This window comes from Coregonus clupeaformis, chromosome 16, assembly GCF_020615455.1.
Source record: "Coregonus clupeaformis isolate EN_2021a chromosome 16, ASM2061545v1, whole genome shotgun sequence".
Lineage (NCBI taxonomy): Eukaryota > Metazoa > Chordata > Actinopteri > Salmoniformes > Salmonidae > Coregonus > Coregonus clupeaformis.
The window spans coordinates 28,831,150-28,853,540 of NC_059207.1; the positions used below are offsets into that span (position 1 = coordinate 28,831,150).

At 40.6% G+C, this 22,391-nt stretch overlaps 1 protein-coding gene and 1 long non-coding RNA gene across 4 annotated transcripts in view; one reads left to right on the plus strand and one right to left on the minus strand.

Moving 5' to 3' along the window:
* The window catches only part of LOC121584559 (nuclear receptor ROR-beta-like), a 38,234-nt gene extending 34,004 nt beyond the window's left edge, over positions 1–4,230 (minus strand). For both annotated transcript variants that reach the window (XR_006003732.2, XM_041900508.2), the window contains exon 1: positions 3,810–4,230. Coding sequence is in view for 1 of the 2 variants with exons in the window: in XM_041900508.2 (XP_041756442.1) it covers positions 3,810–3,816 (7 nt within the window). In the remaining variant the exon portion in view is untranslated. The remainder of the gene's footprint in view (positions 1–3,809) is intronic.
* Positions 4,231–5,356: 1,126 nt separating this feature from the next.
* Positions 5,357–9,263, plus strand: LOC121584560. Of its 2 annotated transcripts, none has more exons than XR_006003733.2 (5): positions 5,357–5,781; positions 5,991–6,100; positions 6,264–6,313; positions 7,766–7,861; positions 8,779–9,263. It is a non-coding gene; the product is annotated as an uncharacterized LOC121584560 (long non-coding RNA). The 2 variants fall into 2 exon arrangements; XR_006003734.2 differs by having other exon boundaries at positions 5,994–6,100.
* The last annotated feature ends 13,128 nt before the right edge of the window (positions 9,264–22,391 follow it).

Genomic DNA, 22,391 nt, shown 5'->3' on the forward strand with positions numbered 1-22,391 from the left:
GCTCAAGGTGCCCCTAGTGGACAGTATTGAAGGCATTTCCCTACGTCCTGAGGACCTGGACAAATGTTGAATACTGAAGTTTATCTGGTGTGATCTCGCTGCAAATAGCCCACCTCTGACCCCTGATCCATCCTCCTTCTGCTCTGGACTGAACTCAGTGACCTATACCGTCTATAGGAGGGTTAGCCTGGGTAATACTGGCTGCAGCAGCCTAATCTGATCAGCAACACAAAGCACAAGACTCAGTCTATCTCACTGAACACACACACACACACACCCACACACACAGGAATAAATCATATGAGGTGTAGAAAATTGCATTGCAGTAGTGTGTCATTGCCTATGTGTGTGTGTGTTTGTTTGTATGCAATCGTGCATGTAGCCTAAACACATATATACACATATATATATTATTAATGTAAGTGTGTTTGGTCATGTGTATTAGGCTTGTATCCCTATATCTGTGAGCATGTATGTGTGTGATCATGTGCACTTGCATGTGATGTGCGCATGCATGGAGGCATCATTGTGTGTATTATAATGAAGGTGTGTTTTGGGGGGTTCACTGTGTGTGTGTGGAGGTGGGAGTGGTTCCTGAAGCCCCCTGACCAAACATAGGCCTAATCAAACCGAAAGAAACGAATCCATCTGCATCAATATGATTCTAGAATTCTATAATGTGAATTGATTTGAGGTATGAAACCTTTGAAAATGACGCAGAAAATAAACCAAACATATGTAGCTCAATTGGTAGAGCATGGCGCTTATAACGCCAGGGTAGTGGGTTCGATCCCCGGGACCACCCATACGTAAAAATGTATGCGCACATGACTGTAAATCGCTTTGGATAAAAGCGTCTGCTAAATGGCATATTATTATTATTATTATCAACCAAACATTATTTAATTTAAAAGGACAATGTTCGTTAAAGAAGTAGGCTGTTCGATTATTAGAATGATTGAGAAATAAAGTGCAGTGATTACAGAACTTGTATAAACCAATCATTAGTGATAGCCTGGTCAACAAAATCAAAACGGACTTGAAGTTATTTAATTGGCAGTAAAAAATAAAATAATGAGAAGGTTGAACATGGGAAACAAAATGCTCGGACCCCAACCATTAAATCCTAAGAACGAGTTAATGGAATCAAATCAGGCAAATAAAAATAGCAGCTATTAACAAGAGCACATAAAAAACATTTGACTTGAGCGCGTTCTTTTTTAAAATGATTTAGGGCGGATCAGGTTAGGCTTTAGGCCACGTGTCAAACTATTTCCAAGGAGGGCCGAGTGTCTGCGGGTTTTCGCTCCACCCTTGTACTTGATTGATGAATTAAGGTCACTAATTAGTAAGGAACTCCCCTCACCTGGTTGTCTAGGTCTTAATTGAAAAGAAAAACCAAAAACCCGCAGACACTTGGCCCATGTGGAATGAGTTTGACACACCTGCTATAGGCGAATCGTTTCCAACATGCTTGTCCTTGAATAACACACATTTATTTAGCCTAACAGTAGGCCTATAAGAGCAGCGAAAATGATAATTATTTCATAACCAACTTCTCTATTTTTCACCAAACTGCGTTTTCTTTCTCCCTTGTTTGGTTGTGATTATTAGACTAGCATAGGCTACATCAGCGTCCGTCAGTACGTCAGGACAGGAGTTTTGGCTATTGCTAAATTATAATTAAACAAGGCATATTGTGGGGCCCTCTATTTTTTATAACCTCGTGGACGTGAGTGCATTTCTCTGTGAGCAGCGTAGACTCCACAGGCCGCACATGTTGGTAGAGGGGCCGCCCAGCTCACACTGATTTAATCATATCTGACAAAACCCTTTGGGGCGTGCAGAGGGAGAGAGGAAGACTGGGAGGGAGAGAGAGAGCCTCTTTTACCCACCACGGCAATAAAGTAAAAGACGCACGAGAGTGGTCACAAGGCCCATTTAAAGTGTGTGTGTGAGAGAGAGAGAGAGAGAGAGAGAGAGAGAGAGAGAGAGAGAGAGAGAGAGAGAGAGAGAGAGAGAGAGAGAGAGCTGTGATAGAGAGTTAGAAATAGAGAGCAACTGGAGAGAGAGCAGAGAGACAGAGAGAGAGGAGGAGCAGAGAGACAGAGAGAGAGGAGGAGCAGAGAGACAGAGAGAGAGGAGGAGCAGAGAGACAGAGAGAGAGGAGGAGCAGAGAGACAGAGAGAGACAAGGAGAGAGAGAGAAAGAGAGAGACAAGGAGAGAGAGAGAAAGAGAGAGACAAGGAGGAGAGAGAGAGAGAGAGAGAGAGAGAGAGAGAGAGAGAGAGAGAGAGAGAGAGAGAGAGAGAGAGAGAGAGAGAGAGAGAGAGATTTTTGGCCTCCCCGTGGTTTTCGTGCTCTTTTTTTGCAGGGTTTTAAGAGAAGGCCTGCTAAATTGCTGAAGTTGCTCATCGCAGATGTAAACAGAGGTTTATCCAGGAAGCGCTTTACTTTCAAAGCCAAATAGCATTAGCTAGCAATGGACACCATGATTAATTAATTATGTTAAATAGGCTAAATATTGACTAGAATATATAGAACTTCAACAATGGGCAAATATTAACAGGCGAATAATAATAATAATTGGCATGTTATTATTACAACAACTATTTATGTATGCACCATCCCATGTTTTATATTAATGATGACAAACTCAAATTAAGCTACCCGTTGATAATCAATGTTTATCAACCTGGTTACTTAATTTATAGGCTACTTTTACGTAATGATAATAATTCCTGTAGGCTTAGTTTCTTCACGGGTTATATTTTAAGTGATTATATTTATTTTACAATTAATAAGTTATAGCCTATAGGCTATAGTGATCATCTTAATAACACCACCTATGTAATTTGCCCACAATTAGTAATCATGGATATGTTAATTTGTTCAATTATTGGTCAGAACTGCATTTCCACTGTTTCGCCATTCTGGCATAAATTGTAGGAGATGTAAAATAGGCTATTCAGCATTGAAAGCCTTTAATCTAATGCACATGATTGGGGGCCGGACGAAAGAAGGAGAGCTGTGGAGTGAACTTTAGTCTGGAAGACAGGGGACAGTTCTCTATCGCTCACTCTCTCTGGGTGTGTGTGTGTGTGTGTGTGTGTGTGTGTGTGTGTGTGTGTGTGTGTGTGGTGCGTGCGTGCGTGCGTGCGTGCGTGCGTGTGTTGGACCGGGGGTGGGGGTGGGGGGGACACTGCATTTCGATGCTTTCGGCGCGGTGCGGCGCTTGACTGACGGAAATGGGTTATTAGACCGCATTACACGTTGGAACACAGAACCTTCGCGCTTGGCCCTAGCACCATGGAGGTCTGGTACACACAGCCTATACCTGCTGCTCTCTGAGAGTTGTTTCTTTAAATCATCACTGGCAATAGTTTATGGCAATGGCAATAGAGGTCTTCAAGTGCCGGTTACTGGTTGGGTTGTTTGTAACCCATTTGTTTGTAGTGAGTAGAAGTTCCTCCAAACTAGTGGAGTGTGGAGTTAACTCAGAGTTAGGTGTTTGATGGACCACACACACACACACACACACACACGAAGATCCGAAAAGGATACAATAATGAGAATAAATGGCTATGTTATCCTCACACTTGGGCTAATAATGTGACTGAGGCTGTAAAAAAAACTTCCCGAGTAAGTTTACACAGCCCACACACAACATAACTACAGTACCGAATGGATGTGTGGAATACCAGTGTGATGTGTGTGAGTGGATGAGAGGGATATAGCGGCTGGGCGCCACACGCGCTCCATGGCCAGCTATTTAAATGAGCTGTCAAAAGCAGTTGGATTCTCCTTACCTCGCATGGTGGTTGTGGTGCGATTCGCTTCCGAATGCAGCAGTCATGAAGAAACAAACATAAAGACTTTAAAAAGCAATATCCTCGGGCAAAAAAAAAAACAATGTTAATATTCGGCGTCGTCCACGTTCATTCAAGGAGTGTTTTTTATGTGCAAAAGCATTCCAGACCAGAACGGGCTCGAGTTTGGTGACGCGCTGGGCAGAGCGGAGCAGAGCGCGGGCGGTGGAGTCTGGAGCGGTAGTCGGACGGTTTGAGTCGTGCGCGCAGCGAGCATGCGGGGTTTCACATGACATCAGCGCCTGCACATCAACCGGAGGTTTTCACTGTTCCCCCCCGGCAGAGGGGAGAGCGCTAGAGGCTTGCAGGAGCAGGGATTGGACTAGCACTTTCTGCTCCTCCCACTCTCGAACGTCCCCAATAATGAATGTAGTAGCCCATACTAGACAGTATCCGTCTGCGCGTGAGGGCACTGTCATCCGTTACGCACCTACATAACAGTGAGGATATGATATATCATCCTCCAAAATAAATCGTGTTTACAAAGTTAGTTAGCCTACAATAACACATAACCTAATTATCTAACAGCCATATGTATAACCTACTGAATTGTAGTCAAAAGATGGAGCGTTTGGGTTAAGTCTGTCTACATTAAAGGTTTTCTTTAGAGTTGGCTATGGAAGGCGGGAAATCACACGTCTCTTTAAGTTCACAGACAGTTTGCAGTCAAAGCAATAGGTTACAGAAATGCATTTTTTATGTGTAGGCCTATACTTATCTTACAATCAGTTATAATAGCGTAGGCTACACCAGTTAGATTACCAAATCTTGAAATCTTTCAGAACTGGGATTTGATAAATGGTTTTATCTAAAGAGTTTATTGATACACAGTTCAACACTCTCGCTGGTAAATACAGTGCCCTCCACTAATATTGGTACCCTTGGTAAATATGAGCAAAACGGACTGTGAAAAAAATGTATTTGCTGTTTACCCTCTTGGTCCTTCATTTAAAATATTCACAAAAATCGAACCTTTAATTGAAAGTAAAATGATTGAAAAAAAAATAGTGAAATAAATGAAATACATATTTTTATCCGAAACATGTGTGCCACAATTATTGGCACCCCTAGAAATTCTTATGAGTAAAATCTAACTGAAGTATATTCCCATTCATATTTTACGTTTGTAAATTCACCTGAGTGATTAGGAACACTTCCTGTTTCATTGGGGTATAAATATGAGGTGACACACAGGCCAAGTTCCCATAGTCATCCATCACTATTAGAAAGACCGAAAATACAGCAATGATGTGCGACAAAAGGTTGTTGAGCTGCACAAATCAGGAAATGGCTATAAGAAAATAGCTCAATGGTTGAAAATGCCCATATCCACTATCGGCAATAATTAAGAAGTTTATAGCAACTGGAGATGTTAACAATCGGCCTGGAAGAGGACATGTGTCTATATTGACCCCACGCACAGTGAGGAGGATGGTTTGGGTGGCCAAAAAATCTCCAAGGATCACAGCTGGAGAATTGCAGACACTACACTGTAATCCCAAACAGTTGTACTAGCTCATAAGTAATAAGGTCATAACAGTCAAATGTCGTTATGCAGTTGACCAAACTATAAAGTGTTGAGCTCTGTTGAGATTTATGCCACTTTAATTGAAGAGGGCTCAATATTTTATAGGTAATTTGTGTGGAACGCTCAAAAAAGTTTAGGTAGTGTCATGACGTTATTGACGTCATGACGTTCTGGTGGGTGGGTCATCTCTCCCTCAGGAAAGCTGAGTCAGCCATCTTGAATTTGCCTTGATGCGGGGATGTGGAACACAGTTTAATTTGTTTTAATTTGTTTGCAATGCGCAGTTTTATGCTGCTCGCTTGAAACCACCACCACCTCCGTTTTTATCATTAGTCTTATTGCCTTCGTTTTCTTAAGCGCCATCTTATCATCACCTCTGATTTGGTAAGTAACTCTAATGTTGTTTTTGTTGGTTTTTTTTAATTGAATTTCGATAGTCTTAAATGTGGAACTGGGAATACATTTGTACAATGTGCACAGTGAATATTTGTTGTAAATAGTTTAAAAATCTAAGTAATTGTAACTTTAGAAGTTGTTAAATATGTGACAAATACGTTACATTACTTCATCTTACAACGGTGTAACGTTATCAGCAGGTTTCCTGGATGAACTACATTTCCCATAATGCATGTTTGCCCGGGACATTGACGGTGGAGGAAGGTCCATGAGTTTTCGCTGTTCGCCGGTAATGCAAGTGCGTACTGTGAGTATACTTATTTCAATAAGTGTCTGCCTTACACAGTAAATATTTTACGTTATCGAGCTGTGTGTACGTGTGTGCTAGCGTGAAACGAACAATGCTAAACAACATAATGTGAGTGTGTTATCATGATGCTAACCAGGCCTGTGTTTGTATTTCTTCCTAGGCTCAAGTGTGTGGTTGTGAGATCATCTCGAAATCCTTTTAACAGTTCAGGTAGGATGTATTATGAAATAGTGTTACTAATGTAATACATTGCTAAAACCAAGTATAGAGTGTATTTGTTATAATTCATTGGTATTAGATTTAAAAGGTGATCGAATAGCTCCTGATTTGTAATGTCATTAATGCATTTCTTTTGAAGCAATGTTTTAAAAAAAAATGTACAAGTGAATAGGTTGGTTTACTTTTAAGTTTAAATTTCCCACGTATCTCCTTAAAGTTTTGACCAATGAGCTAACTTGTTAAGTTGTGGCCAATGGGAGAGTGGACTGGTTGCCGGGAAAGAAAAGGGAGGGAAAAGTTGAAAGAAGGGAGAGGAGAGACGTTAGTGGGGTTGGTGAAGGAAAAACGACCAAAGGAAACGATAAAGAGAGAACAAAACCATACCTACAGAGTTTTTTTAAGGGAAATCCTGATTTTATTTCTATAAGAGTGTTTATTATTTAGTTAAGAAAGACCAAGTGGAGACTGAAGCTGCCGTCGCATTGTGGAGACATTCGACATCCTAGAGGTTAGCCTAGCATCGTGCAAGACTTGGAGAGAATTGCTTGTGACGATCAGTTCGGGTTTCCAACGGATGTCTGTTGCTGCTACCGAGTACTGGCTGCATTGATAGCTGTGTTCGCGGTGGATCTTGTGAGGACACCTGCACGGAACTACTATATTTTGCTGAGGCATTATCTACAAGTAGTGAGTAACTACAAATGTGGGGTGGACTTCGGGACTTTATGTATGTCGTCATTTTTTTTTATGAGCTCCAACGCGCGCCCAGGGTTTAAGCAAGCTTGCAAATAATTTGGACATGGGGTTGTGGAAAAATCATTGGGGTTTATAATTTGTATTTCTTTTGATGTGATACATTGAACATTTGATTAATATAGATCTTGAACCTTATGTCTGTTGTATTGGTGGAGTCATTTACTGTTTCAGTTTCATTTAATGCATGGGAAAGCATATCCTTATAACAATAACCAAGTCTATAATCATTCTATCTGAAGTTAATACCCTATTTGTCATTCACCCTAGCAAGTTTACAATAGGGATTCTTATTGGAGATGTCCTTCTCACCTAATATCCCATGCTGTTCAGATATTCTAAATAAGGTAATATCATGAGAGTCAAATTCGAGCCTGGTGAGAGGGTTACACTAATAATTGGTTTTATTTTATGTGTTTCCACAGTCATTCTTTTGCTATTTCTCTAAATGTTTTTATCTCAACTGTGGGGTCAACAGTTGATCACTTGAACCCTTTATTAATACTTTGTTAAATACAAAGAACAACAACAGAAATAGCAGATCTATAAGCACACAACTTTGATGCTTTGCTTGTTAATAACTAACTTGCTTATCTTTTAACATTTTCATTTTTACTATAATTAGTGTACAATGAATGTTTTTGATATTTGTGTAATTATTATTGTAATGGATATTTTTTGTCCATGTAGGAACAACGTGATGTAAATATGAGACGGGCCCTCGTCCTTCGTGCACTTCCTGTGTACCTGCGTGAAGATGCCTCCAAGTTTTTCAGGACCTGTAATGTAAGTGTACTGGCCTCACTATCAATCCCTTTGCTTAGCTATTCAGTCAGCTTAAACATGACATCACTCAAAGAACTCTAGGAGAACCAGAGGGGCATTCCAGAAAGCAGGTTATGTGAAAACCATCAGTATAGCCAATTGTATTTTTTCCAACAACGTAATTTCAAAGTCCGTGTTTCTAGTTTGTCGCCGCATTGAGTATGAGATAAAATGTTTTTATATTTCATTTTCAGCCGATTTTAAATAAAACAAAATAGCCTAAAATAAAACATTGAACAACATTCAACCACTTCCTTAAATGCTAATATAAAATAAAGTGATGTTAAATTCAAAATGAAAAGACGACTGCATCTGAAACTCTGTCAGTGATTTATATAACAGCCGCAGCCAGAAAATGTCTGCTTCCTGTTTTCTCCCGTTGCCATGGTGAATAACCGTATCGGAGCTCCATTGATGATGGCTTTTTACTAGTCGTCAGGCACAAGCTCAACTCCGAGTTAACGTACTCTGAGTCAACTTACCTAACTCAGATCAGCTGTTCTGTAACTGAAAACTCAGTTTCACTTCACAGGGTAAGTCAACTCTGAGTTCAGGGTTAGGCTCAGTTTGTTGAACCTCCTTTCTGGAATAGCCCCCAGAACCTGTTTATGAAGTTTCCTTGAGTTGTTATTCTGCAAACTGACATGTAGAAATTACATAAATGAAAAGGTAAGTATAAAGAATTCCACTAAACAAAAAGTATGCTTACAGGTAGGTGTGAAACTAACATAAAATAATAAGCATGTGTAAAGAAAATAGTTTAAACATGTAGCTTAGTTGCAGTCTAAGTGCAAAGTGACCGTAATGTCTAGACATCATTAGCATGATTTGTATCCTTGAGGGGCTGAACTCATTTTTGTATTATTTGTGTTTTATAGTCAGCAGATGGTCCAGACCTCACTGACACTCCGGTGGCTCTCCTGACAGTTGTCACTGATGATACTACTGATGCGGCCCTCTTCAGCCCTGAGAGCATCTGTATTGTCGTGGAAGATGAAATACTTGTGAGTGGTCCCACAAACCTGGCTGACTCATTTCTCCTGCTCTTTGGGTATGTCTATGCACTAGACCTACAGTACCCAAAGAATCTTGAGCTTACATTCACATTTATCCAAAAAGTTGTGATGTGTCTTGAGGACAACAAACCACTGAAAGGCCGTCTACTGACACTGAAGAATGATTTGTTCAATGAGTGAATCACTCAGAATGGACTATTTGTTGAGCTGAGTATTGAGGATGTTTTTAGTTTTTTTTCCCTCTTTACAAATGTAATAATTTGCCTCTTCTACCTCATGTTTAATATGTTACACTGTTTGCCTCTTCTACCTCAGATTTAATACATTGATTGTTAATAGATAAATATCACAACATTGACGTATTGCCAAGCCCAAGTTTTTGTACTGTACTTGTGGGAAACGACTGTTGAATTCGTGCACTATACATGTTTAATGTTGTGTGACCTAATGCTTACCTTGATGTTGCCAGTTGAAGTACGGCACAGTAGAAACCAGTACTTTTATTTGAATGTTTTATTTAAAAAAAGTGAGTTGCAGCCTTCAAGGTACAGTAAGTGCCAAAACGTTTTAAATGGCTCCACATTCTAATAGTTGTCATTGCTGTTGAGGATGGATTATAATTAGAATCTTATTGAATTTTATCATGAAGCCTTTGTGAGTTTTTATCATAATGTTTACTGAATAGTGTGATATGGAGACCCAAAATACTGAATCTACCCTCTGTAGCAATGACCACTATCAGAATATGGAACTATTAACACTTAATGTACTTTAAAACACATTTTGTTTTTATGGAGTCATATCCTTTTCCTTTTTTGTTTTAATTTATGACAAGCACTTTCTTTTGACTTAGCTCCTTTTGATTCGTGCCTTTTTAAAAGCACATTGTGTTGAATAAAAAAAAAGTTAAATTGTCACTGTGGTGTCACTTTCATGTTTTCTAACATTATTCGCTGATTATAATTGTGTAATGGACCGACATCAGTATTTCAGTTTAGAATTAATTTTGATTGCATGTCCCACATTATGAGTTGAAGAATATTGAAAATTTTGAGTGTATTTCACACATTATATGAGTTGAAGAATATTTAATATTTTGAGTGTATTTCCCACATTTATGAGTTGAAGAATATTGAAAGTTTTGAGTGTATTTCCCACATTATATGAGTTGAAAAATATTGAAAATGTTGAGTGTATTTCCCACATTATATGAGTTGAAAAATATTGAAAATTTTGAGTGAATTACTCCCTAATTATAAGTTGAGGAATATCAATATTTATAAGATAACATTGAGATAATTTAAGGCAACTGTAAATGTAATTTTTATTTTATGTAAACTTAAAACATTTAAAAACATCACTAAAATATTTTTGTGTAATCTGTTACAAAATAATTTTTGAGTTATGTGAATTTATTAGGGTTTACAGTGTAGTTGGGTCTTGGGGTCAGAAAGTCTTCAAAACTACGATCAGATGCCACCTACATAACCACAAGTTGTTTGGGAGGCTTGCCATAAAAAAAGCCTTTGCTGTCATCAAACAACAAACTCAAGCACCTATAGTTTGCCAAACATTATTGGAACTTTCAATGGGACCGGGTTCTATAGTCAGATTAGACCAAAATAGAGCTTTTTGGAAACAAACACCAGAGGTGGGTTTGACATAGACAGAAAGATAGCCATGCAGAAAAGTTCCTCATCCCCACTGTGAAGTATGGTGGTGGATGTTTCTCTTTCAAAGACCCTGGACAACTTGTTAGGATACATGGTATCATGGACTCCATCAAGTAATAGCAGATATTACATCAAAACCTGACTGCCTCTGCTAGGGAGCTTAAACTGGGCCGTGGTTGGATCTTCCAGCAGGACAATGATCCAAAGCACACCTCAAAATCAACACAAAATGGTTCACTGACCACAGAATCAAGGTTTTGCCATGGCCATCCCAGTCCACTGACCTAAACCCCATAGAAAACCTGTGGGATGAGCTGAAGAGGAGAGTCCACAAGGATCTGGAGAGATTATGTATGGAGGAATGGTCTCACAAAGTATTGAATAAAGGGGTGGCAATAATTGTGACACACATATATTTGAGAAAAATATTTGTTTTATGATAAGAATTAATTATTTATTTCAATTATTTTACTTTAATTAAAGGGTAGATTTTTGTGAATATTTTATTTTGAATGAAAGACCAAGAGGATAAACAATAATAAAAAACAATTCACAGGCCATTTTGCTCATATTTACCAAGGGTGCCAATATTAGTGGAGGGCACTGTATTTAATATCATCCTCAGATGTTAAACACTGTAATGGCTGTGAAGTAAATAGTAAAACAGAACCATGGAAAAAAAATTATATATTTAAATGGGCTATTCAATTGGTAATCAGTAAAATGTTGCTGTTCAAATGCTTATGTGTCACTGAGAGGATGACATTAGGCTTCATGTCTAATGTTTCCTCTGCACAGCACATAAAGTGGTTCCCAGTGCATATGCCCAGGATGAGTGTGTTTATTTACAGAGCAGGAGAAGCTGGCAAACTATATGTACAAAACAAATAACAAACAGGATGATGAAAGTAAGAAACATAAACTGGGGATAACTGAATGTAACTCAAATCATAGTAGTCAAAATAACCAGGGCTCAATCACTAACTGGCAGCATGCCAATATTGCCCTGTCTGATCAGGACAGAAATGAAGGAGTTTAAATACCCTTTCAACATGGCCTTTACCTGGACCATACCATTATTGACAAATCATAAATCAGCGGCATGAAATAAAGACATAAAATTACTGTACGATTATTTGATGAGGATTTATATTTTGTTTAACTGAACTTTTTTTCTTTATGGCATTTTACACATTACTAATATGTGATTAATCTGTGTTTTAGTAAATTATTGTGTTTACCTAATTCTTTACCTGGTAACTAATAATATTTTTGGTGATTGGCCAATACGTTGCTTGTGGGGTAATAGCTTTATTGAAAACAGGAAGTGACAGATATTTTTTATTTGTGGCCCTCAGTGGTTGTGGCTGATGGTGACCATCTAGTCATCCATCCACCTGTACTCTGACCCTCAACTTACATTACCAATAACCATGCTCTGGCATATTCAATTACAGTGAAGAAACATGCATTGTTTTAAGCAGAGCATCACAGAGATTAACAAACAATTCACCTCTTCAATAATAAGGAATTACCGGTAAGTTTGCTAACTTTTTATATGGAATTAACACACAGAACCCATTCAAATTAAGCCTATTTTCTATATATGCCCCTGTGTAATGAAGAGTGATTGAAGGTCATGTGCGGTGATGATCATGGAGTTGTCCCATAGAGACGTTATTATGCCACTCTTACACCAGCCTGACCAGCTTTGACCCCTGACCCCCGACTTTCTTTTATGTCTGACCTCACTGTACCTACAGTTTCACTCTATTGCAATCTGAACTGTTATGTCATAAGCATGCATTACAGTAACTGTACCTTGTCACTTATGGGATCATTACCACCTTACTGATATTTTAACAACACATCTTGTTTTTTCATTCTGAGTAGCCCAGCTACAGTTGTATTCCAATTGTATTTCATGGAGAATATTAGGCTTATGATGGACATACTTTGACCACAGATGTAAGCACCTTTACATGCTAGAGTACAGTATATGTTGGTTTGTTCAATGCAGTCTATACCCCCCTTTCCCATAGCCCCTGTAGTTGTGGCGTCAGAGTGTTGGACCTGGCAAGGCGAGGAAAGAGAGAGAGACAGAAAGAGCGGGAGAGAGAGAAACTGCCCTGAGCACATCTCCACTGACCTACATTTCATCCCTCGCTTTTTTTCATCCATAATTTTTTCATCTCTCATTTCTCTTGTACCAACAGCTCCGTAATTGTGATGTAATGACCAAAGCAAGTGTGACAAAAGGCTAGACTGGTCAAAAAGATGGTCCTGAAGAGAGACAGAGACAGAGACAGAGACAGAGAGACAGAGAGACAGAGAGACAGAGAGACAGAGAGACACAGAGACACAGAGACACAGAGACACAGAGACACAGAGACACAGAGACACAGAGAGACAGACAGACAGAGAGAAAGACAGACACAGAGAGACAGAGAGACAGACATACAGAGAGAAGGAGAAGGGAAGAAAGAAAGGAGTGGGCTGTGTCAAAATACAAAAAGCTTTTCCTTTTTGTTCAGGCAGTACAACCTGTCCTCATGTGCTCTTTGTGTGCTTCAGTGATCTTAATGGCATACAGCAGAGTAAGCAGGAGCCATATGAGCTCTAAGGATCCATTAAGCAGGATTACCTCTCATGCTGATGCCTTATCAACTGAGAGAAAACCTATTGATGACATGGAACTGAAATGATGTGACACTACATTGTTCCCTGAGATGGAAAGAAATGGAGGATAACATTCTTGTGTTGGTGGAGGTTCCTCTAGGTAGGAAACGGAAGATAGACCTCCGTAGAAAAAATATAAAAATATATAAATTCTAGCTATAGGCTTATGAAAAATCCTCCTTGTAAGTACAACTACCGGTATACTAAATGTGTAATTCTGAATTGAAGATGTCTGCTGCCATATGGCGTCTAAGCAGAGTGAGAAAGGAAGAGACTGGGCCATGCCCAAGGGCTTAGCTTGGAGAATGCACTGAAAAGCACTCAGACCAGAGACAGGATCCAAGGTCTCTCTCTCTCAGTCTGTCTTTCTATCTGATTCAGCGCTACTGCTTCACTTTACCTCCTTGGTTTTATTCTCTTCCTGATTCTTTCAGTTGCATCCTCTCTTAAATCTTCTCCAATGTGGTCTTTCTACATTTGACCTGCTTTCCGTTTCACCCCGGCCATATATTTAAAACTGGTATGAAAGTCTCTCTCTGTATCTCTCTCTCTGTATCTCTCTCTCTGTATCTCTCTCTCTGTATCTCTCTCTCTCTCTGTATCTCTCTCTCTCTCGCTCTCTCTTTCTCTCTCTCTGTATCTCTCTCTCTCTGTATCTCTCTCTCTCTGTATCTCTCTGTATCTCTCTCTCTGTATATCTGTCTCTGCTCTCTCTCTCTCTCTCTCTCTCTCTCTCTCTCTCTCTCTCTCTCTCTCTCTCTCTCTCTCTCTCTCTCTCTCTCTCTGTCTCTCTGTCTCTCTGTCTCTGTGTGTGTGTGTGTAGAAATGTGTTTCACTTATAATAATAATAATTCTGATTACAACTCACACATACAGACTTGCACGCACACATGCACACACACAACACACACACAGCACACATACACCCAAGCACTTAGTGCGTACAACACAGAATTCAAGAGGATAATGGGAGGGCTATTGTGTGTGAGCAAGAACAGGAGACAAGAAGAGATAGGATTGTGTGCTGATAGTGTGCTGATAGTCCTGTTTTTAGAGGATATAACTCATTCATACAACTCTGTCCTGCCCTTGAGTCGACCATCAGGAAGTTAACTTACATATAATTAGATAATTTTCCTCCTGAAAATAAGAAATTAGGCCAATGGTCTCTGAGGATTCCCCCTCTCGTCTCAAACGACATGTACAACATTGCCTTTTATTTTCTCCTGAAACAAGCAGGTGATTTTCACTCTGAATGTGTGTGTGTGTGTGTGTGTGTGTGTGTGTGTGTGTAAATCTATGTGAGGGAACATTTCTGTCTTTGTGCATAAATGGGTGTCGGTGGGATATCATCCACCTTGAACTTTCTGAAGTGTCAAAGTAGAGCGAGAGAGAGAGCGAGAACAAGAGAGAGAGAGCGAGAGATTGAAAATACACTTGAGAAATGTACAGAGAGATACCACAAGTGACATAGGCAATTTCTGGAGAAAAATGACTTCATCATAATTTAAATCCCAAAAAGAATTGAAAGGCAAGCCCTGAAGGAGGAAGGAGGCCGTGTCACCTTGGGAAGCATTAGAGAAAATGTCAGCTCACACACACACACACACACACACACACACACACACACACACACACACACACACACACACACACACACACACACACACACACACACACACACACATGAAGAAAAGTACAAATATAATCTAAATAAACATTCAAGCACATGTATGCCCTTCATTATGTTTGTAATATGTGTAAAATCATATTAATATTATTAAATAATGAAAATGACTGTAGGATTTGGTTCTGTGCTTAGCCACGGCACAGGTTTAATCCTGTTCTTGCACTCCAGTTACAGTAAAAGACTGTTGTAACCAGCGTCATCTCATCAAAGCTTTAAATAGTCAGTCACTTAGACAAAACAGGCCTATTTCCCACACTATACCTCACAGTACCAATCATCTGATTTTAATTGGATTTCTGTTTTCTCCACACAAAGCCATTAAGATATTAAATCTAGTTTTCCTGTCCTTATTTTGGTACGCATTAGAATATGCCTGTATGGCCTGAGGCGCACTTTGAAAATAATTTAGCCGTTGATTTCATTCGGAGCGCTTAATACAGTAAACGTTGACGTTGAAATTGTGAGAAATAGCAATCAGAGAGTTAGAAGCTTTCATGTTCAGGACCTGTTGTTTGATATGTTCTGGACGGCTCTAGCAAGGGAGACAAATCCCAATACATACTCCTCTCAGATCAGTTTCTAAAGGTTGAACAATTTGTCATACTTCAATAATAACTGTTCCCCCATCAGCCCTTATTTCAAAATATCCTCTATAGCAGCTCTGAGTGACTTAAAGCACCAGGAAAACTGGCTCCAGTATTACAGTTTCTGATGATTCAGTCTCCAATAGTAATTTACATTTTAGTCATTTAGCAGACGCTCTTATCCAGAGCGACTTACAGTTAGTGAGTGCATAAATTTTTTCATGCTGGTCCCCCGTGGGAAACGAACCCACAACCCTGGCGTTGCAAGCGCCATGCTCTACCAACTGAGCTACACGGGACTGTTGGCTATGACAGCTTAAATTAACATTTTTACATATTTCAGTAACAGCAGGTATTTCCACTCTCTATCCATCTTATTTCCTAACCCCCTAGAGTCGATGTCCGCGTCCCACTGAAATCTAATTAGCATAATACAACAATCCCCATCAAAATCCGTCTGTTTAAGCTAGATATATTTTTTAAATGGGCTGCGTCTCAATCCACCGCATCCACCAATGTTAGCCTTCCACATCTGAGGTAGAAGATAGCAGAGCTACAGCAGTGTTTGTCAGACCAGGAAAAATATGAAAATTGGTCTCACGAAAAAGTCTTTAGCGCCCGAACGGTTTGGCCTAACTAATATGATCTATCTATGGAAAGATGAGACTCTCACGAACACGATGGTGTTCTCCTTTTTGCTCTATGACCCCCACAAGCATCACAGAGCTGAAGTCGGTAACGCCTATCTGCCAACTTCTGTCTATAGCGTCCAAACAGTTTGGGGTACACACTATTATGACTCCACCATCGAAAGGTGAGACTCTCACGAAAATGTACATAGATACACACGTTGAGGCATGGCTTAACGTGAACATGCCCCCGAGTAAGGTACAGCCGTAGGGTACTCCCGTTACCTCTATATTAAATTGCCTACTTTACTCATACAGTAACCCGACAACGACCGTATTCTTAAAAAAAAAAAAAATGCCCTCATCAATCTACACACAATACACCATAATGACAAAGCGAAAACAGGTTCTTAGAAATGTTTGCAAATTTATTACAAATAAAAACCCAGAAATACTTTACTTACATAAGTATTCAGACCCTTTGCTATGATACGCGTAATTGAGCTAAGGTTCATCCTGTTTCCATTGATCATTTTTTAAAATGTTTCTACAACTTGATTGGAGTCCACCTGTAGCAAATTCAATTGATTGGACATGATTTGGAAAGGCACACAACTGTCTATATCAGCTCCCACAGTTGACAGTGGATGTCAGAGCAAAAATCAAGCCATGAGGACGAAGGAATTGTCAGTAGAGCTCCGAGACAGGATTGTGTCGAGGCACAGATCTGGGGAAGGGTACCAAAACACTTCTGCAGCATTGAAGGCCCCCAAGAACACAGTGGTCTCCATCATTCTTCAATGGAAGACGTTTGGAACGACCAAGAATCTTCCTAGAGCTGGCCGCCAGGCCAAACTGAGCAATTGGGGGAGAAGGGCCTTGGTCAGGGAGGTGACCAAGAACCCGATGGTCACTCTGACAGAGCTCCAGAGTTCCTCTCTGGAGATGGGAGAATCTTCCAGAAGGACAACCATCTCTGCAGCACTCCACCAATCAGGCCTTTATGGTAAAGTGGCCAGATGGAAGCCACTCCTCAGTAAAAGGCACATGACAGCCCGCTTGGAGTTTGCCAAAAGGCACCTAAAGACTCTCAGACCATGAGAAACAAGATTCTCTGGCCTGATGAAACCAAGATTGAACTCTTTGGCCTGAATGCCAAGCATCACGTCTAGAGGAAACCTGGCACCATCCCTATGTTGAAGCATGGTGGTGGCAGAATCATGCTGTGGGGATGTTTTTCAGCGGCAGGGACTGGGAGACTAGTCAGGATCGAGGGAAAGATGAACGGAGTACAGAGAGATCCTTGATGAAAACCTGCTCCAGAGCGCTCAGGACCTCAGACTGGTCGAAGGTTCACCTTCCAACAGGACAACAACACTGAGCACACAGCCAAGACAATGCAGGAGTGGCTTCGGGACAAGTCCTTGAATGTCCTTGAGTGGCCCAGCCAGAGCCCGGACTTGAACCCGATCTAACATCTCTGGAGAGACCTGAAAATAACTGTGCAGCGACGCTCCCCATCCAACCTGACAGAGCTTGAGAGGATCTTCAGAAAAGAATAGGAGAAACTCCCCAAATACAGGTGTGCCAAGCTTGTAGCGTTATACCCAAGAAGACTTGAGGCTATAATCGCTACTAAAGGTGCTTCAACAAAGTCCCGAGTAAAGGGTCTGAATATTTGTGTAAATGTTATATTTCAGTTTTTCATTTTAAATAAATTAGCAAACATTTCTAAAAGCCAGTTTTTGCTTTGTCATTATGTGGAATTGTGTGTAGATTGATGAGGAACAAAAAACGATTTAATCAATTTTAGAATAAGTCTGTAATGTAACAAAATGTGGAAAAAGTCAATCGGTCTGAATACTTTTGCTCTAGGACACCCACAAGCCTCACAAGACTCGTCTGAAGGTAGCCAAGTACCAGTTAAAAAAATGAATGGAAGGATATACGGAAGTACTTTAGTGCCAAAAAAATGGTTAAATATGGCAAAACAAAAAAATATATACAGTACCAGTCAAAAGTTTGGACACACCTACTCATTCCAGGGTTTTTCTTTATTTTTACTATTTTCTACATTGTAGAACAATAGTAAAGAAATCCAAACTATGAAATAACACATATGGAATCATGTAGTAACCAAAAAAGTTTTAAACAAATCAAAATATATTTTACATTTGAGATTCTTCAAAGTAGCCACCCTTTGCCTTGATGACAACTTTGCACACTCTTGGCATTCTCTCAACCAGCTTCATTAGATAGTCACCTGGAATGCATTTAAATTAACAGGTCTGCCTTGTTAAAAGTTAATTTGTGGAATTTCTTTCCTTCTTAATGCGTTTGAGCCAATCAGTTGTGTTGTGACAAGGTAGGGGTGGTATACAGAAGATAGCCCTATTTGGTAAAAGACCAAGTCCATATTATGGTAAGAACAGCTCAAATAAGCAAATAGAAACAACAGTCCATCATTACTTTAAGACATGAAGGTCAGTCAATCCATAAAAGCCTCTTGAAGTGCAGTTTCAAAAACCATCAAGCACTATGATGAAACTGGCTCTCATGAGGACCGCCACAGGAAAGAAAGACCCAAAGTTACCTCTGCTGCAGAGGATAAGTTCATTAGAGTTAACAGCACCTCAGATTGCAGCCCAAATAGTTCAAGTAACAGACACATCTCAACATCAACTGTTCAGAAGAGACTACGTAAATCAGGCCTTCATGGTCGAATTGCTGCAAAGAAACCATTACTAAAGGACACCAATAAGAATAAGAGACTTGCTTGGGCCAATAAACACGAGCAATGGACAGTAGACCGGTGGAAATCTATCCTTTGATCTGATGAGTCCAAATGTGAGATTTTTTGTCTTTGTGAGACACAGAGTAGGTGAATGGATGATCTCCGCATGTGTGGTTCCCACCGTGAAGCATGGAGGAGGAGGTGTGATGGTGTGGGGGTGCTTTGCTGGTGACACTGTCAGTGATTTATTTAGAAATCAAGGCACACTTAACCAGCATGGCTACCATGGCATTCTTCAGCGATACGCCATCCCATCTTGTTTGCGCTTAGTGGGACTATCATTTGTTTTTCAACAGGACAATGACCCAAAACACACCTCCAGGCTGTGTAAGGGCTGTTTGACCAAGGAAGTGATGGAGTGCTGCATCAGATGACCTGGCCTCCACAATCACCCGACCTCAACCCAATTTAGATGGTTTGGGATGAGTTGGACTGCAGAGTGAAGGAAAAGTAGCCAGCAAGTGCTCAGCATATGTGGGAACTCCTTCAAAACTGTTGGAAAAGTATTCCTCATTAAGTTGGTTGAGAGAATGTCAAGAGTGTGCAAAGCTGTCGTCAAGGCAAAGGGTGGCTACTTTGAAGAATCTAAAATCTAAAATATATTTTGATTTGTTTAACACTTTTATGGTTACTACATGATTCCATATGTGTTATTTCATAGTTTTGATGTCTTCACTATTATTCTACAATGTAGAAAATAGTAAAAGTAAAGAAAAACCCTTGAATGAGCAGGTGTGCCCAAACTTGGTACTGTATACAGTGGGGAGAACAAGTATTTGATACCTTGCTGTTTTTGCAGATTTTCCTACTTACAAAGCATGTAGAGGTCTGTAATTTTTATCATAGGTACACTTCAACTATGAGAGACGGAATCTAAAACAAAAATCCAGAAAATCACATTGTATGATTTTTAAGTAATTAATTTGCATTTTATTGCATGACATAAGTATTTGATACATCAGAAAAGCAGAACTTAATATTTGGTACACAAACCTTTGTTTGCAATTACAGAGATCATACGTTTCCTGTAGGTCTTGACCAGGTTTGCACACACTGCAGCAGGGATTATGGCCCACTCCTCCATACAGACCTTCTCCAGATCCTTCAGGTTTCGGGGCTGTCGCTGGGCAATACGGACTTTCAGCTCCCTCCAAAGATTTTCTATTGGGTTCAGGTCTGGAGACTGGCTAGGCCACTCCAGGACCTTGAGACGCTTCTTACGGAGCCACTCCTTCGTTGCCCTGGCTGTGTGTTTCGGGTCGTTGTCATGCTGGAAGACCCAGCCACGACCCATCTTCAATGCTCTTACTGAGGGAAGGAGGTTGTTGGCCAAGATCTCGCGATACATGGCCCCATCCATCCTCCCCTCAATACGGTGCAGTCGTCCTGTCCCCTTTGCAGAAAAGCATCCCCAAAGAATGATGTTTCCACCTCCATGCTTCACGGTTGGGATGGTGTTCTTGGGGTTGTACTCATCCTTCTTCTTCCTCCAAACACGGCGAGTGGAGTTTAGACCAAAAAGCTCTATTTTTGTCTCATCAGGCCACATGACCTTCTCCCATTCCTCCTCTGGATCATCCAGATGGTCATTGGCAAACTTCAGACGGGCCTGGACATGCGCTGGCTTGAGCAGGGGGACCTTGCGTGCGCTGCAGGATTTTAATCCATGACGGCGTAGTATGTTACTAATGGTTTTCTTTGAGACTGTGGTCCCAGCTCTCTTCAGGTAATTGACCAGGTCCTGCCGTGTAGTTCTGGGCTGATTCCTCACCTTCCTCATGATCATTGATGCCCCACGAGGTGAGATCTTGCATGCAGCCCCAGACCGAGGGTGATTGACCGTCATCTTGAACTTCTTCCATTTTCTAATAATTGCGCCAACAGTTGTTGCCTTCTCATCAAGCTGCTTGCCTATTGTCCTGTAGCCCATCCCAGCCTTGTGCAGGTCTACAATTTTATCCCTGATGTCCTTACACAGCTCTCTGGTCTTGGCCATTGTGGAGAGGTTGGAGTCTGTCTGAGTGTGTGGACAGGTGTCTTTTATACAGGTAACGAGTTCAAAAAGGTGCAGTTAATACAGGTAATTAGTGGAGAACAGGAGGTCTTCTTAAAGAAAAACGAACTGGTCTGTGAGAGCCGGAATTCTTACTGGTTGGTAGGTGATCAAATACTTATGTCATGCAATAAAATGCAAATTAATTACTTAAAAATCATACAATGTGATTTTCTGGATGTTTGTTTTAGATTCCGTCTCTCACAGTTGAAGTGTACCTATGATAAAAATTACAGACCTCTACATGCTTTGTAAGTATGAAAACCTGCAAAATCGGCAGTGTATCAAATACTTGTTCTCCCCACTGTATCTACACTATATATACAAAAGTATATGGACACCCCTTCAAATTAGTGGATTTGACTATTTCAGCCACACCCGTTGCTGACAGGTGTATAACATCGAGCACACTGCCATGAAATCTCCATACACAAACATTGGAAGTAGAATGGCCTTACTGAAGAGCTCAGTGACCTTCAACGTGCCACCATCATAGGATGCCACCTTTCCAACCTCCACCCCATTGAACACCTTTGGGATGAATTGGAACGCCGACTGCGAGCCAGACAGTACCCAACCAAAAGAGTGTGGGCTGTTATAGCAGCAAAGGGGGGACCAACTCCCAATGTATGAATATGTTATTCAGTGTGTTTCTATAGGCTAAGAGCAGTAAGGCCAAATGTAATGTTTCATCAAATAATTGTTTTTATATTTTTGTCTTTAAACTTACAGATGTACTGCAATTAAAAATAAATTAGCTAAATGATCCTTGGTTGACCTTAAAACATTTCCATATGTTAACTTAGTAGAAACTCATCCCCGTGTCACGTTCGTTTAATGACGGGACAGACCAAGGCGCAGCGTGATATACGTACATGTTTATTTACACTGAATAAACACACAACAAAACAATAAACGAAATGTGAAGTCCAAGGTAGCACACACAACATACCTTACACGGAACAAGATCCCACAACCCACTAGTGCCAATAGGCTGCCTAAGTATGAACCCCAATCAGAGACAACGAGCTACAGCTGCCTCTGATTGGGAACCACACCGGCCAACATAGATCTACACATAATAGATCGAAACATAGAATACACACAACAAAGAATATAAACACCCTGACTCAACATTTAAGCATCCCCAGAGCCCCCCCAAAGGTGCGGACTCCGACCGCACAACATAAACATAACAGGGTAGGGGCCGGGTGGGCATTCCGCCTCGGAGGCGGATCCGGCTCGGGGCGTGATGACCTCTCACTCTCCGCCTCCCTGTTGCGCCCCTGGTCTGGTCTGGATCTCGGCGCGCTGCTTCCCCTCTCCTCCCTCCCACGATACGCCAGGCCCTGTCTGGACCCTGGTGTGGGAGA